Source organism: Cervus elaphus, chromosome 14, assembly GCF_910594005.1.
Source record: "Cervus elaphus chromosome 14, mCerEla1.1, whole genome shotgun sequence".
Taxonomy (NCBI): domain Eukaryota; kingdom Metazoa; phylum Chordata; class Mammalia; order Artiodactyla; family Cervidae; genus Cervus; species Cervus elaphus.
The window spans coordinates 29,455,529-29,471,489 of record NC_057828.1 but is presented as its reverse complement, the minus strand read 5'-3'; the positions used below and the strand labels follow the sequence as shown (position 1 = coordinate 29,471,489).

Sequence of the window (15,961 nt, the reverse complement as noted above, 5' to 3'; positions counted from 1 at the left end):
TGAGCATCTTCTACCAAACCACCTCTCCAAACCCATTAAAAGACATATCAGAGAGATCAAATATAATTAGATCAATTAGAATACAAAACCAAGATCCAGCAAGAACCAGTGAGAATGTGTGAGTTTGAGGGTAATTGTGGAGGCAGTGGCTTTTAAATGAAAGCTCTTGATAAAATTTGTTTTGGCTTATTTTCCTTTCTATAAGCAGGAATTGCATTGTACCTGTAAGGGCTTGTAAGGCTTCACAAATTCAGCAAAGAAATAAATATATTTTTGAAATGTCATTTTTATGTTAACATTCTTATGAAAAGATATTTGGCTTACAGTCCCCTAAATCTGTAAACCATGTGAAATACAGGAAGCCGCCACAATACAGGCAAAAGGGTAGTTTCTCTCTTCCTTTGTCCAGACTAACGGTATGGTTTTGTACTCTTGACCTGAACAGCCACCGTGCTCATCTATTACCCTTTCCGCTTATAGCATGTCCTTTTCTCTTTGGCATGCAAGGCTGGAATGAGTCCTCTTCCTACATACAAACAGCTGTCTTCTATGTGCAGATGATGAAACACACCTTCACATGTTGGGGGCTCAGGTTGAAGTTGAGAACCAGAAAGCTACAAAAACTCAATTCATGTTTTTTAAATACTTTATATGGTAAAAATACAGCAAAAATATTTTTTGTTCAAAGAGGAAAAAATATACTGCTATGGTCACGGTTCTAAGGATGATTTAAGTAGTCTCTGGCTCCTCAACTGTGCACTGTAGTGTAGGCTGACTTCAACCACGGCTGCTCCAGCTTCAGTCATTTATCAAAGCTAAAATCATACTGTGGAGAGAAGAAATTCATGTTACTAATGTTTCCTTAGGAATGTTCCTACAGAGTCTGTTCTGTACAGACCTGCATCCCTAAGGCTCACCAGGGGACACTCGTTTGGGTAAAAAGCAATACCTAAAGGGAAGAAGATCTATATTGGGGCACCAAGAGGCTCTAATGTTTCAAGAAAGAAGGAAGGAAGGAAAGAAAGAAACCTGGGGTAGAGGCAAGGGTAGAGAGTATAACCTAAAACCAATGTTGGACTATAGTTGAGGAAAAACAGGCTATATCCAGGGAAAAAACTTTCTAAATATGGAGGTCTCTGAAAATGTTGTTCCTACTCCTGGAACCCCTCCTCTCACACCCTACATTCCTCTCAGGCTTCATGACCCCCCAGCTTTGGCACCTCCTCTGAGAAGGCCTCTCGGCCCTGGGCAGTGGCCGGGCCTCCCTCCAGAGCTCCTTGGCCTCTGCGTGCCTCAGCTCCTGTCCACGTTCATTTTCCAGCTGACACCCACGTACTGCCATCAGCAGGGCCCCCACTTTGACACAGGGATTCTGTGCTGCTCCTTTGTATCAAATGCAGTGTCTGACGTGTGGTGATCACTCAATAAATACGCCATTAAAACCATCACATTTAACAAGAGTAACAAGACTATCATCTTTAACAGGAATTAGCCTTGCTCTGAGATCAAATGACTAAAAAACAGAAAAATAACCTTACATTGCTGCTGCTAAAAGTGATTAGTTGTCCAAATTTAACCAAACTAACAGTAGGCACTGCACAGCACAAATTAATGGTAGTAACTAATATTTTTTAATGTGTTTTTTAGAGTTTACTAGAGGTTAGCACAAACCAAAGTGCTTTATGTGCATTATCTCATTTAATCCGCATCATAATCCCATGAGGCAGATACTATTATTATCTCATTTTCAGAGGAAGAAACTGAGGCACAGAGAGGTAAGAAACTTGCCCCAGGTCACACCATAAGGAAGTAGTAGCTTCCTCCAGATTCGTACCCAACAAGCTCCAAAGGCATAGATTCCACCAATCTCTAAAGAAGATGGGCATTTTTGCCCTTTAATTCTATTTAACAAACCCCAAGTGTCCACAAGGTGCCACGGTGTAACGCCCCATGCAAGTAGTGGCAGGCGACATAGAAGGAGCAGCATAAATCCCTACATTAGAAATTGATGATTCAGAATTATAAACACTTTTTAAAGACAACAACCAAAAGCTAAGAGAAAAGTGTTAGAAGGACATCTTCTGAAATTACTCTTCCATCCCGAACCTCTGGGCTACAGGGAAGTGCCAAGGAATAAGGTAATAGCACCATGGCTAAAAATGATAAGCTAAGAAGGGAAGGGGAAAAGAAGGGGAAAGAAAGAAAAAGAAAGGATGCATTCAGTGAGGAATGCAGCTCCTCAGCCAAACCAGTTTTATAGGTTGCCTATCTTTTCTTTTATTGTAAAGGACCCTTCCTTAAACCTTCCCTCAACTGCTTTCTGATTCTTCCAATCCCCAGTCTTCAGTCCATCTTCCCATCTCTTTAAATTCAATAGCTAAGAACTAAGGAAGTCTTGTCAATTTTAAAATCCTACGACTTTGAGTCTACTAAGCAAGATACTGCTCCCTAATCCTAAGTTTACACCCGGAAGTGTGGCTACACTGGCTTTGCCCCTAGATGTCTCCAGAAGCTCATGTGATCAAGACTCAGGAGGCATCCACTCTAGTTTACTCTCCAAAAGCATAAAACCTGGAGGGGAGAGGAGGATGAAGAAAGGATAACCACCTTGCCTTTTGCCTCTGACAAATAGAAGGGAACATATATGATGGTAATGATAGCTTCATATGGTTTGACTTTAAAAGTAGTAAAAATGAGAACAGATGTATCACTGTATTCTTAATATTAAACTTCTTTGCTCTTTATTCTTTATGCTAGGATCTCTGCATCTTTAATGTGAGGATTAAAAATTAAACACATCAACAATAAGATAAGGTATGAGAACCAGAAACTGATACTAGTGTGCTTTTTTGGTCCTATTTTTTAAAATATAGGAAAGCAAACAAAATAAATACTAAAAAGGAAATCATCTAAACTCTAATTTCAACCTAATCTATGCTAGTGGGTGTAATTAGCACAGCAAAATAATTTTAGGAAGCCTGCTTTTTCAGGCAGAGGCTAAAATGGCTCTATTTCAGAAAAAAATAGCAAATTTTAGAAATTCTTATCTAGGTACAATTTCTAATTATTAGGACTCTTTTGAGTGACAGGAGTTTAGTTCAGTACAAGTTTTTCCCTACTAGTCTTATGCCCATGTGGAAATTAAAATTTACCTCAGGAAAACAAATATGATACAGTTAAGCTTGGATACAAAAGTTAAGCCTTAACTTCTAGCCTCTTAAAGGCTTAATCAAATCATACACACACATGACAATTTTTTTCTATTCTTTGGTCTATCCTATGGGTCTATAATGGGTAAAGAAAGAAGTGGCATGTTATCTCTAAAACTTCAGGTAATAAATTTAATTTTAAAACAGGACAGCATAAGGCTTGCAATGTGTGACAGCTAATCCTTCATATTAATTCTTACTTCCAATCTAACTGGAAGACTGATGCAGTCTTACCAGAACAGACCACTTGCATCTTGGAGAGAAGGCCATCACATCTAAATTCCCTAACACCAAGAAAGATCAGCCCAGTATGGATAAAAGTTGTTGAGAACTGCTGTCAGTGGTCTGACACCCAGAAGACCCATGAGTGGGAAAGTCTCTGGGAGTACATTTAGAAATGCTTAAAACAGGCAGTAAGACCTCATAACTGGACACCAGGGCAGGGAAAGAAGAGCAAAGACAGTCTTAAGGATGTGGACAGCCTCAACAGCTAAGGAGTAACTAATAAACATGGAGTAACTACTGCAGGTCAGACAGAATGCTGATTCAATGACATGACACAAAAAAACTCTACATAGGTCACAAGAAATTCACATAACCCCCCAAAGTTCTGCAATGTCCAAATAAAATCTCACAGAACAGTAATATCTCACCTGTCGGAAGCAGGCATGGCATCTGGGGAAGTGCCAAGAGGACCGTAAACTCACCTGTAAAGATACATGAAGAAACAGAGGAGGTGGAAGCCGAGTTTGATCATGGCTTCTTTCATGTGCGACTTCAGCTGCCCTCGATTGTGTATTTCCGTTGGATCAAATACTCCCATGTTACCACTGGGCACCATGATGTACCTGATAAATTAAAGGATGTACATACATTAGAAAGAAAATCAAACCATCAGCATAAACATTGAAAAATAAGTAACCAGTAATAATCAAACTTTAAAAATGAATCAGTCATAGTTATATTCAGACCATATATTGACAGAGTATTATAATGATATCACAGGTCATGACTTAAGTTTTCCTTTGAAAGATACAATACTACTAATTTTTGGTATAATTCCTGCCCTCTGAAACAAATCCACTAATATTCTAGAGAAGGATATTTTATGTACTAAGACCCTTTTACTCATTTTTTGTAGAAAACTACTGAATCAGTAATATCTATAGCTGTCTTCCTTTAGACAAGTGAAAGGAGCCGCAAAAACCAAACCAACCTGATGAAATTCTTAGAAACTTCTTCATCTACAAAGTTCTAAATTAACTAATGCAATTCCCTTCACCTTCACAACGTGTTTATAAGGAAGAGTAGTGTCAAACATAACTATTCCCATTTCACAGATGACACTAAAAAGACAGATTCTATATCCAGAATGCAGGCTAAGCTGCTTCAGTCATGACTGACTGTGACCCTATGGAGTGGCCTGCCAGGCTCCTATCTCCCCAGGCAAGAATACTACAGTGGGTTGCCATTTCCTACTCCAGGGAATCCTTCTGACCCAGGGATAGAACCCACAGCTCTTATGTCTCCTGCATAAGCAGATTCTTTACCACTAGTGCAATCTTGGAAGCCCAGAATAAAGCCCTCATATTTGATGCTCCTGCTGATCAACCGATGTGTCTCAATCTGCATGGTAAACAAACAGTACTTACCTTAAAAGAGCAATTTCAAGAAGACAGAAATGGTTTAGAATAAATGCTACTTTGGTAAAATAAAACTCTTCTTCAGTGAAGACTATAAATGGATAGTTCAGACACAAATGCAGTGCCTAACTTTACATGACTCTTAAAAAAAAGATTATGTTTAATTAAAATATAAATTGTATTTAGATTTAATTTAATTCTAAACATTAAATTAAAGAATACTGTTTTGACAAATAAGAACTGTACTTCTTATAGTGATGGGGGTATGACCACAGTGGGGGGAGGAGAACAGGGCTAGAAAGTCAGTACCGAAGACAAGGGGTGTGGAAAGCACACACCTAGTCCCCAAACCAGACCAATTCAATTCAGTGTTCCCACTGACTCAGACTCAGACTTGAAACATCTTGAAGACACTGCATTTAACATACTGTGAAGTCTATGGGGCTCTTGATAACATGACATTTCATATTTATAGAATACCGCTGTGTACACAGTAATACAAATGATAATCTTCTTCCTCAATGATTCCTTTTACAAGTAAGAAAACTGGGTAATTTTGAGAGCATCAGTGAGTTTAAGCATCTGAGCTTCAGCATTCACACTGTACCATCTGCACAACATGCATGTCCTAACCTAGTACTGTTCATGACCTCTTCCTTCTCTTATGTCCAAGCTTCTTCTAGTCCAACCTTGGGTTCCTCACCATTACGTTTCTCAATTATGACTTCTGCAAAATGCAAATGGCTCTCTAAGTTCCACAAATCTTAAATTCTCCCTCAAATCCTAGTAGCACAAATGAATATCTGGATAACATTTTTACATTATCTAACATGCAAGATTTAAAATGAAATTTTCTTCAGAGCATTTCATGTACACTATAATTAAAAGCTGCAGATATAAATAATAAAGACCTTATATTATATTCTCAGGTTTTTGATTATTCATAAAGAAAAAAGGTAGATAATGAAAAAACAACTCAAGTCTTTAGACAGTGCAACATTAAATTTTTTTTTAACTTACACAGGTAAATTTGTGTTTTTACTACAAGACTGAGCCATGCAAATTGCTACTTTCCCAATATACCAAAGTGAATAAAAATGTATGCTGATTTAATGACACGTTCTGCTATCATTTATGACTAGTATATTTTTATTGGAGAAAAGAAAGCTGTCAAATCTTAAGTTTTTTTCTCTAAACAAAACAATAAACAGAAAGTACTCACCGATATATATTCCAAGAGGCAACAGGCAAGTTCAGAAGGAAGATGAACCAGTGCAATGAAATGAGCATTAGTACAGTGACAAGAGTATGGCCAACCAATTCTGGAATTACCCACTGCAAGGGAAGAACAGAGTTATCACATCTCATGCTGTGTTCTTCCTAAATGTACATGTTACTTGAAGCTAAATCAAAGGAGTACAGAAATCTTCCAAGCTAGTATTTCAAGATTACTTTTAGACTCAGATGTCCCAGATTTGCATACTGCTATCACTGCTTACCCTATGCAAATATATCAGGACACAGCTTAAAAATAATGCCCTTAAACTTTAATTACATTTTATCCTAAGCATAGGTTCAGATTCATTCACTAAGCAGGTATGAATGACAGCTAGAGAAAAAACAGAATGTTATATACTCTCTATTCCAGTATCTGTGCTAAAATCTCTTACTCTAATTTGGGATGGCTTATATTCACATTCATGCTGCCTTTCAAGTCAGAATATTTATCTATACATTTCCAAGCTCCAGAACCCTGGGGAAAATCATCTCACATTTACCAAAAAAAAAAAAAGTACTTTAACAGCTTACAATATCAGCTCCAAGTTGAACAAATATGATAAAGGACCAGGATAAAAGAATCCCAGACTATTGCTTTTACAGCACCCAATGCCCTTATCTATGCTCTTTATTGTGTAATATTCTAGTTCTCATGCATCAAGAGCCACAGTAGAGGCTTATGTACCACAGTATCTCATGTACCACAGAAGTGGCAGGCTCTCAATTCACCAATAGTCTTCCTCTCCTATGAGTAGAAAATGTTCCTTCTTTTTTTTGTTGGTTTTTTTTTTTTTTTTGAGACTTTTCTTTTAATGGAAGTTAATACCTAGTATTTATGGAGCCAGACACTGGCACTCCCAACTTGCAGAAAGGAGGAAAATAAAACTCAAGAGAGATTAAGTAACTTGCCCGAGGTCACACAACTCCATAGTGGCAGGGCAATCAATATAAGAGAAGCTCAGACTCACTGGCCCCAGGTCTCCTGCATTTAGATTTTAAATACATTTGGGGGGCAGGGGTTGGGGGCCCACTGTTAGCAGGCTTGTGGAATCTTAGTTCTGCAACCAGGGATTAAACTCACACCTTGGCAGTAAAAAGTGCAGAGTCCAAACCACTGGACCACCAGGGAATTTATTCCCTCAGACAGTTTATTTTTTGGCTACTTTTTTTTCAATAAACAAAGAAGTGATCTTCTGGGCCTTAAACCTAATTTGCAATCAACAAGGACATTTTTTAACATGTAAATGTATTTTTACAGTGTAACCAACTTAACATAATGCTAGAATGGCAACCAACTCCAGTATTCTTGCCTGGAGAATTCCATGGACAAAAGAGCTTGGAGAACTACAGCCCATGGGGTCTCAAAGAGTGGAACACGACTGAGCTACTAACACATACACATAGTATGTGTAACCTGCAAAGTCAAATAAACCTGGAATAAAACCCATGCTCTATCCTATTTATCAGCTGTGCAATTTTAGGAAGTTACCTACCCTCTCTAAATCATGATTTCCTCATCCGTAAAATGGAGATAATAACACTTACACCTCAAGAGGTTGTTATAGAGAATTAGACCAAATAACATATATAAGCCACATGCAAAATAAGCGCTCAATAAATGTTAGCTGATGTTACTACTGCTACTCCCCTCCATGTTATCAGACCAACACAGCAGTAGCTTTCAAACTGAACTTCTTACTATGGGCTGCACTTTGTTTTACATAAACCTAAAACAAAAGTTTCAGGAAGCAACACTTGACCAAGTATAATAAATACTTGGTTTACTGACTTTCAACCAAGTCCTCTGTTCTCTTCCCTCATTAACAATGTGTTCTTCCCCTAACTTGTTCTCAGAATGCTAGCTCGAGGCTTGTTATCACCTAGGCAAGAGTTTGAAGGATCCTTCTCTGGAGTGCCTTAATGGCACAAGAGAAAACACCTACAAAAACTGCCATTTCAGGTACCCCCAAAAAAGGCAGAAACCAATTACCCTCAGTGAAGTCCACCTATCAGTCAATAGCCTGCACCGCCCAATGAGCTTCCAATGAGTATTTTAGTGTTTTACCATAAAATATGACCAGCCACATATCAGAAATTGAGGAAAGCCCTCAGTATGAAATAAGGGGAGAAAAGAAAGAGAAAGGAACTTGGAAAAAACAGATATAATGTAGGAAGCAGAAGGAAGTTTCAAAAACTACTACAATCAATATCCCAGAGAGACAGAGTCACATATGAACCAAGAGAACAAAAAGTTCTTAGAAATCAAAAGTTCAACATAAACTATATACATACTAGAAAATTCAGAAGATAAAACAGCAAATCTTACAAGAAGGTAGGAAAAAACTCAAAGGGACAAGAATAAGAAAAAAGAACTGGCAGATCAACCCAGCAGACAAACATCCATGAAATCCAAGTTGCTGAAAGAGAAGAGAGAAAATAGAGGGGGAAGACATTATCAGAGAAAGAAGAAAATTTACCAGACTGAAGGAACCTCTCAGAAGCCCAATGAATGAATGAAGCAATGAGTGAAAAGGCCTAAACAAAGGTATACCACTGCAAAATTCCAAAACACTGAGAATTACCACAAATAAATAAATAAATAACACCAAGGATAAAGAAAAGATTCTAAAGCTTCTGGAAAGGATGGAGGTGGGGGTGGGGGGAAAGAGGAGAGAGAGATCCCATCTAAAGGACAAGAAATCAAAATGCACTAGATTTCCCAACTTGATCAACACTGGAAGTTAAAAGACATTGACCAAGCAAACTCCAAAAAAAAAAAAAGTCTTCTCTAATCTAGAATTCTATACTCAGAGAAACTGTCAATCAAGGGAAAGGACTGGACATTTTCAAAGATGCAAGGTCTCAAAAAATTGAATTCCCATGTACCGAATCTCAAGAAGCTACTCCAGCAAAATGAGGTAGTAAGCCAAGAGAAAAGAAGACATGATTTCCAAGAATCAGGAGATCCAACCAGGAGTCCCAAAATGGAAGCTGTGAAAAGGTCTAAGAGCAACCGCTCCAGACTATAGCAAGAGGATGGAGGTCTTGAGGAGAAATGTCACCTGGAAAAAAACAACTGATAGATTATTTTATGTTTGAACCATGCAGAAAATAGTACTGAAAGACTTTAAAGATGTTATCTGAAAAGACAAGTTATTCAAAAAAAAAAATTAGAAAAATATGATCACTGTCTGCCATAAGGCTCAGCAATAAAAAACATTATAATAGTATAACATGATATAAACATTAAATATAAACTTACCTGCAAACAAAAATAGAAAAACAGGAGTGATGTTTAGAAGTTGGTACCTAAGAACAAAATCTACCAATATTGACTCAGAAGTCGATAGATAATGTTGTAAAATTGATAAATCAAGAAGTAGTGGGAAAAAAATAAAAATAAAAAATAAAAAAAATAATAAAAAAAAAGAAGTAGTGGGAGTTCCCTGACAGACTAGTGGTTAGGATTCTGGGCTTTCACTGCCTGGGTTCAATTCCTGGTAGGGGAACTGAGATCCTGCAACCCATGCAGTAGAATTAAAAAAAGAAAAGAAATAGCATTGTAAGCACATAGAGAAATAAGGATGTAAATATCAGAAAAAAATTAACAGTTCAAGTGTTGAAATCAGTTGCCCCTCAAAAGCAAGAAAGATATGACTTTAAAGGGTCAGGAAGGGTCTGCTGTTTTCACTGTGGGCTTTCTAATATTCTGACTTTAGTTGTGTGCAAGTATAACTTTCACAAAAACATTTAAAAAAAAAAGACTACTTAACTTCAAATTGAAGGAGTCACTTTCTCAATAGAAGAACCCAGGTAATCTTTTCTTTGTATTTAAATTTTTATTTGTGTAAAAGAAAACCCACAAAATAGCCACCGAAGATACCGAGTAAGCAAGAAATATGAAATACACATACACACACACGAGACGGATTTACCTCTCAGTAAAAAAATTATTCTTCTAAAGATGTGGAGGCCTATTCAACCACACTCCAATTTTTTATTTTTTTTTTAATTTATACTTTATTTAAATACATTTTATCTTCCCTCTAGTTGAGGCACATAGGCTCAGGAGTTGAAGCTCACGGGCTTAATTAGTTGCCTCAGCATGTGGGATCTTAGTTCCCCAATCAGGGATCGAACTTGTGTCCCCTGCATTGTAAGGCAAAATCTTAACCCCTGGACCACCAGGGAGGTCCCTCCAATTTTTTAAAAAGGGGGAAGACCCTGCCTGGCACACAGGAGGACTTTAATTTTTTTTTTAATTAATTAATTTAAATTCTAAAAAAATTTAAAAATAAAGATGAAGAGGCCTGAAATTAATGAATGTTATATTTCAATTATATCTTGAGGAAAAACAAGAACTCTGAAAGCATACCAGATAAACAAAATCCTTTCTTTAAATCTATCATTGTATTAAACCATATTCTGGAAAATTGGAAAGAAAGAAGGAAGGGAAGGAAGGGAGAGGAGAGGAGGAATATAATTTGCCAGAAATTGTAACTTTTCTTTTTTTTTTTTTTTAAACAGAAATTGTAACTTTTCAAGTATAACTCTATTTCCCTCATGGGTCAGAGAAACTAAGTAGACTGAAGATGTGAAAAGACTCATGAGAATTCTTAGGTCAAGCCAAAACGTGTTTCTCAGTATTGTATTTTTTTTTTCAGCATTGTATTTTTATATACAATAAAGCATTTTATTGTATATATAAATATTTTATGAACTTTTTCTTTGGCCGCACTGCACAGCACAGAGTCTTAATCACTGGACGCCAAGGAAGTCCCCTTTACATGAACTTTTATATCCAAAAAACTTTTGTCTACTCATCTCATAAAATGAATCAGGACCAACTGGTTTCCTCATACTTAAGAGAAGCTGGAAAATTCAAAGTTTATTGCCAATATAAAGTTTTGATTATATACTAAAGATAAAACGGTCTGAAAACAAATCAACTAATTCAATTTCTCATCGAGCCACAAAAAGAAGGTCATCTTTCATTTAACAAAAGACAGACTGAGCTCTTTCCTGTGAGCAGGAAGGAGGGGGTTTGCACACAGAAGACAAAACAATTACCTGATAATGAACCTTTACTAGTCTGAGTAATGGACAAAGGGACAAGGAAAAAGAGTAAAGAAACAAAATTTCAAGTTAAGTCTTCTGGTATGCTTTCATGATCAAAAAATATTCCAAAGCACAGGAGCTCCACCAACATCTCAGTGTATACCAAATACACATATGCTGACTATGTATAATAATCTCTAGCACAGAAAATGGAGAACTGTCTTCAAGGCCAAAAAACGAGGAAAGAAATGTCTTACCTTGTTTAATTTTGAGCAACATGATCTAGCATTAATGTAATCACATTCTAAATCAGACAATGTAATTATCTGATGATCAAGATAAGGAATTATTAGATTTCTTTTATAATAACTATTTAAGTTTCAGAAAGCAACCCCAGTTGCAAGGCAGATTTAGATTTGACTTGAAAAGATTCAGTTCTTTCCTTAAAGCTCATTTATTAGACACCTAAATTTTCTCCTTTATGTTCTTTCAACAAGTTATTTTCACAGAATAATCCTCTTATTATGCACAATTCTAATGTTACCCATAACAGAACATTCCACCAGAATTCCTCAAGTGTCAAACAGTGGCTACAAGAAATGGAAAATATGACCCATATAAACAGTTTAAATGTTATAAACCTTAATTCCCAATAGTAGAAAAAGTGTTTATGATATATCTATAAAATATCTGAAAACTAAGATATTAAAAAAATAGGACACAAAACTATAAATTCAGCATGGTCATAAGTTAGCAGTGTTTATGCTTTGAAAGTTGCATTACAGATAGTTTGTTTTCCCAAAACTTTTCCCTATTACCAAACCTTCCATAGTAAACATACATTACACTGGACTTACAGAAAAAATGGGTCTTAACACACAAATAAATACACAATATAAACACACAAATAAAAATCTGAGGGACAGACAAACAAAACAGGAAAAGTCTTCCACTCAATGTGTGGTATTTACTTTAAAATGCTCCCACAGCCTCCTCACAATAGTTGGGAGAAAAATGAGAAAGAAATGGCAAAATGTTGAAAATCACTGAAGTAATAGAAACATGGGATTTATTACACTACTCTACTTTTATGTTTGAAAGTGTCCAATAAAATAGGTAAAAAGAAATGCTCTCAAGTAAATTCTATACATTTCCATATGGATAGTCCCCCCATTACCTCAGCACAGCTAAAATCAAAATCATCACTTTCTCCCCAAACTATTCCACCTCCAATTTGTTTTATTTCTGTCAATGACATAAGCATTATTTGTCCAGGCTCAAAATATGGAAAGCTGTTTCTGGATTCTCAGATTTCCAGATTCTCAGATTCTGGATTTCATTATCTCAGAATCAATTGTTACCAGGTTCCGTCAATCATTTCTTTCTCATGCCACTCACATTAATCCCTCCTTTCACCTGCCCACAAGTAGCACCCCACTCCAGATCCAAATGAACCCGTTCTCCAGTGGTTTCTTCCAGTCTTTCCTGTTTCCAACCTACTCTGCAGACTTATCTTCATGACACACCACTTTGTTTACATCAAAAAATTGTCAATGACTCACTATTGCCTAGAGGATAAAAGTGAAAGCCCTTCTCCTTAACAGTCAAACCCTCTCAAACTGAATCTAATCCAGCCTTTCCAAACCTGACCTTCGGCTGCCACCAAAAGTCAACCTTTTGCTCCAGATAGCCTATTCCTCCATCACCCAGAAATGCCATGAACACATCTGTCTCTGCACCTTTGCTCTTGGCTGTGTCTAATTTTGAATATCCACCCCTTTCCTTCTCTGCATGTTTTCTTCTAGGTTCAAAGTCCAGGAAAACTCTTATTCCTAAAAAATGTATACTCTGGTGATTTTCTACCTCTCAGCTCTAGTATTAAGCTTGTACAACTATTCAAAAATACAATATGCTGAATTTCATCAAAACACATCCTGAATGTATCTTAATGTTTAAGTCTAAAACTCCACCTAGTAAGTGTCTATGTACATAAATTTGTATAAGCCAAGGCTTTTTTTTTTTTTTTTGGCTGTGCTGCCTGGCTTTCAGGATCAGGGATGAAACCCAGGGCCACAGCGGTGAGAGTCCTGAGTTCTAACCACTGAACTGCCAGGGAATTCCCTAGACAAGGTTATTTTAAATTATCAAGACTAGTTTTCCAAACTGCAATAAAAGAAATCCAAGTTTCATTTCTCTGAACTTAAGCTCCAGTTTCTTATGCCACAGGAGAGGTAGATCGCCAAAAACTTCCTAAGGGATGCTGCATTTTCAAGTTCTCCAAGCCTAATAAAAGTCAGGGTTCTCTTCATCAGAAATCATCAGTTAAAGCAAAAACTACTGTTCAGTGAGGACTGAGGCGGGAAGGCAGAGTAACACTTACTAAGCATTGGCCATGGGGCAGGCATTGTGCTGCTAGATGCTTCGCACACCTCTACCGAGCACACACCTATCTATCTAGAAAGTAAACATTTCCCATTAAAAAACAAAACAAAACTGAGGCTTAGAGAGGTGAAACAATGTGCATAGCAAATTACTAGCTAAGCAAGGAGTCTTGATTCCAAGTTTTGTCTCATCCCAGTTCGACAGGTTGCCAGTCCATAATAAATTATAAAGCCACACTGAAAAATACTCTGTACAACCATCCTAATGCCAGAATGCTCTGGCAAACAAGAAGTGTAATTCTGCCAGAAAGAGACGCATATAATTTCCAAGGGGAAAAAATAAAATGAAGAGTTTCTCATGCTTTTTCTTAGTTTACATTTAATTACTTAAAATTGTATTGTGCATTACATCACTAAGTGACAACTAAGTCATCACTGGGTGACAATTAAGACCAAAAGCTTCCTCAAGAGCAAAGTGGTAGCCCCACACGCTTCCTAGAATTCAACGACCATTTATTAGCCCGGAAGACACAGTTTGAATACTGTAACGCGAACGGCTATGCAAAATACGTAAGTTTTAAACACGCATCGACAGAGAAAACTAAAAGTTGAGAAACGACGGAGAATTAAATCACGTGTACAGATACTGAAATTTACAGATCTGCAACCAACAAGGGCAACGAAATAATCAGCTGTAGCTGGTTTTTAAAAACAAACCGTTCCCAGCACTCCCTACAAAACCGCATCGTGAAAGAAACACTTCACCCGCTTTTGAAATGAGTCAACTTCGGGATGTGAAAGGTTCCCTACAAGTTCCAACACCCGCGAGAACAAAGGGGCAGGCAGCGGGGGAGTTGCCCAAAGAATGACAAGAGGCGCCAAATCGCCTGGCTCAGCGCGGGACCGTCCACGACAGACCGCCCCCGGGACGTGGGCCCTCGCTCTCCGGACCCCGGGCATCAGGCGAAGGGCCGGGCCCAGGGCAGCTGCAAGACAAACCGTGATCCTTCTCTCTCGAGGGCCAAAAAGGAAGTAAACCGCGACCCTCTCCCCCGAAGGCCACAAGGAAAGGCCAAGTGCCAGGGCTGGCGCATGGCAGAGCGGGTCCGGGAGTCGCGGGGGGCAAGAGGCGGCGGGCAGGCCGGGCCCGGGCGCTTCGAGAGTAAGGCCCGCTCGGACCCCCAGGTGAGGGGCAGAGTTGGGCCACTGGGGCCCTCCTCCAGCCCAGGCTCGCCTCCAGCCGTGCCAGCTCCCAGGCTACCCGCGCCCGACGCCGGCCACCTCCCTCGTTCCCTCGACCCTGCCCTGGCCCCAACACGGGCCCAACCCCAGCCCGGTCCCTTGGACGGAGGGCCCCAGGCCGGCCTCCGCCCGCCTCAGGCAAGGATACGAAGTACACCGAAAGGAAGATGAGCGCGCAACAGTCGAGGAGAGAGAAGACGAACACCACCGCCTCCATCCTCCGCCGCAGCCGCCGCCGCCGCCGCGCCGCTTCTTCCGTCAAACCGGCTCAAGTGACCCGACCAGCCCCGCCCCGCCCCGCCTCCTGATAGTCTTTGCCCTGGCTTGTCGGGGCGTGTAGTCCGCTCCGCCGGGACGCGGCATGCCGGGAGTTGTAGTCCATTTAAAAAAACTACCCCCCAATCTGATGCATGCTGGGAAATGTGGTTCAGTAGTACGAATACCTATCAAAGAGGTGGACCAGGTCTCTAGCCTAAATCTGATTATTTCCAGAGATGTGACAAGCAGTTAGTCAACAAGTGTTTACTGATCGCTTGTAATCTTCTGGATATCCAGTAGGACTTCTTTGCCATGTGCTAAATTCTTTAGATTCTGCACTGGACCCACCGGACCCCCTCACTTGGTAAGAGAATTTCATCTCAAAGTACATATCTAACCTCAACACTCCGGGCTTGACGGTTTAGATTTGCCCTTCCTGATCTCAGTTTCTCCGGAGATTTCACAGTCCCTTGCTTATTCTTTGTTACAGCCCTGTTTCTCTCCACTCTATATTTTAAGATCTTTGAAAATTGAATATACTGTCTTATCCATTCATTTACCACAGACTTACCAACGCTTCCCTGGTGGCTTAGACAGTAAAGCGTCTGCCTGAAGTGCGGGAGACCCAGGTTCAATTCCTGGGTTGGGAAGATCCCCTGGAGAAGGAAATGGCAACCCACTCCAGTAGTTCTGCCTGGAAAATTCCATGGACTGAGGAGCCTGGTGGGCTACAGTCCATGGGGTCCCAAAGAGTCGGACACGACTGAGCAACTTCACTTTCACTTTACCAACGCCACTTCTCTATATGCCAAGAACTTCTGTAGACTCCAGAGATACAGAAATGAGTAAAGCAGACAAGACGCTGCTCTTATCAGATGGGTGTGTGGGAGGA

General features: G+C 39.1%; 1 protein-coding gene across 2 annotated transcripts; it reads right to left on the bottom strand.

Annotated features, from left to right (window-relative positions):
• Window positions 1–628: 628 nt before the first annotated feature.
• CNIH4 (cornichon family AMPA receptor auxiliary protein 4) lies at window positions 629–15,113 on the bottom strand. Of its 2 annotated transcripts, XM_043923676.1 has the most exons (6): window positions 14,960–15,001; window positions 11,446–11,514; window positions 9,017–9,192; window positions 6,075–6,187; window positions 3,917–4,057; window positions 629–826 (listed from the first exon to the last, which is right to left on the bottom strand). In XM_043923676.1, exons 4-6 carry the CDS (start codon window positions 6,140–6,142, stop codon window positions 799–801), a joined length of 237 nt encoding a protein of 78 aa, XP_043779611.1. In that variant the 5' UTR covers window positions 6,143–6,187; window positions 9,017–9,192; window positions 11,446–11,514; window positions 14,960–15,001; the 3' UTR covers window positions 629–798. The 2 variants fall into 2 exon arrangements, with proteins under 2 accessions (XP_043779611.1, XP_043779610.1); XM_043923675.1 differs by lacking the exon at window positions 9,017–9,192 and having other exon boundaries at window positions 14,960–15,113.
• Window positions 15,114–15,961: the final 848 nt, after the last annotated feature.

Bases quoted from the DNA above. Each gene is read 5' to 3' on its own strand.
- CNIH4 (XM_043923675.1), bottom strand. From the start codon at position 15,028: ATGGAGGCGGTGGTGTTCGTCTTCTCTCTCCTCGACTGTTGCGCGCTC. The intron at 6,188-11,445 runs GTAAGACATTTC...CTTCCCTTGCAG, and splicing joins GTTGCTCAAAATTAAACAAG to TGGGTAATTCCAGAATTGGT. The intron at 827-3,916 runs GTGAGTTTACGG...TTCTCTCCACAG, and splicing joins TTCTTCATGTATCTTTACAG to TATGATTTTAGCTTTGATAA.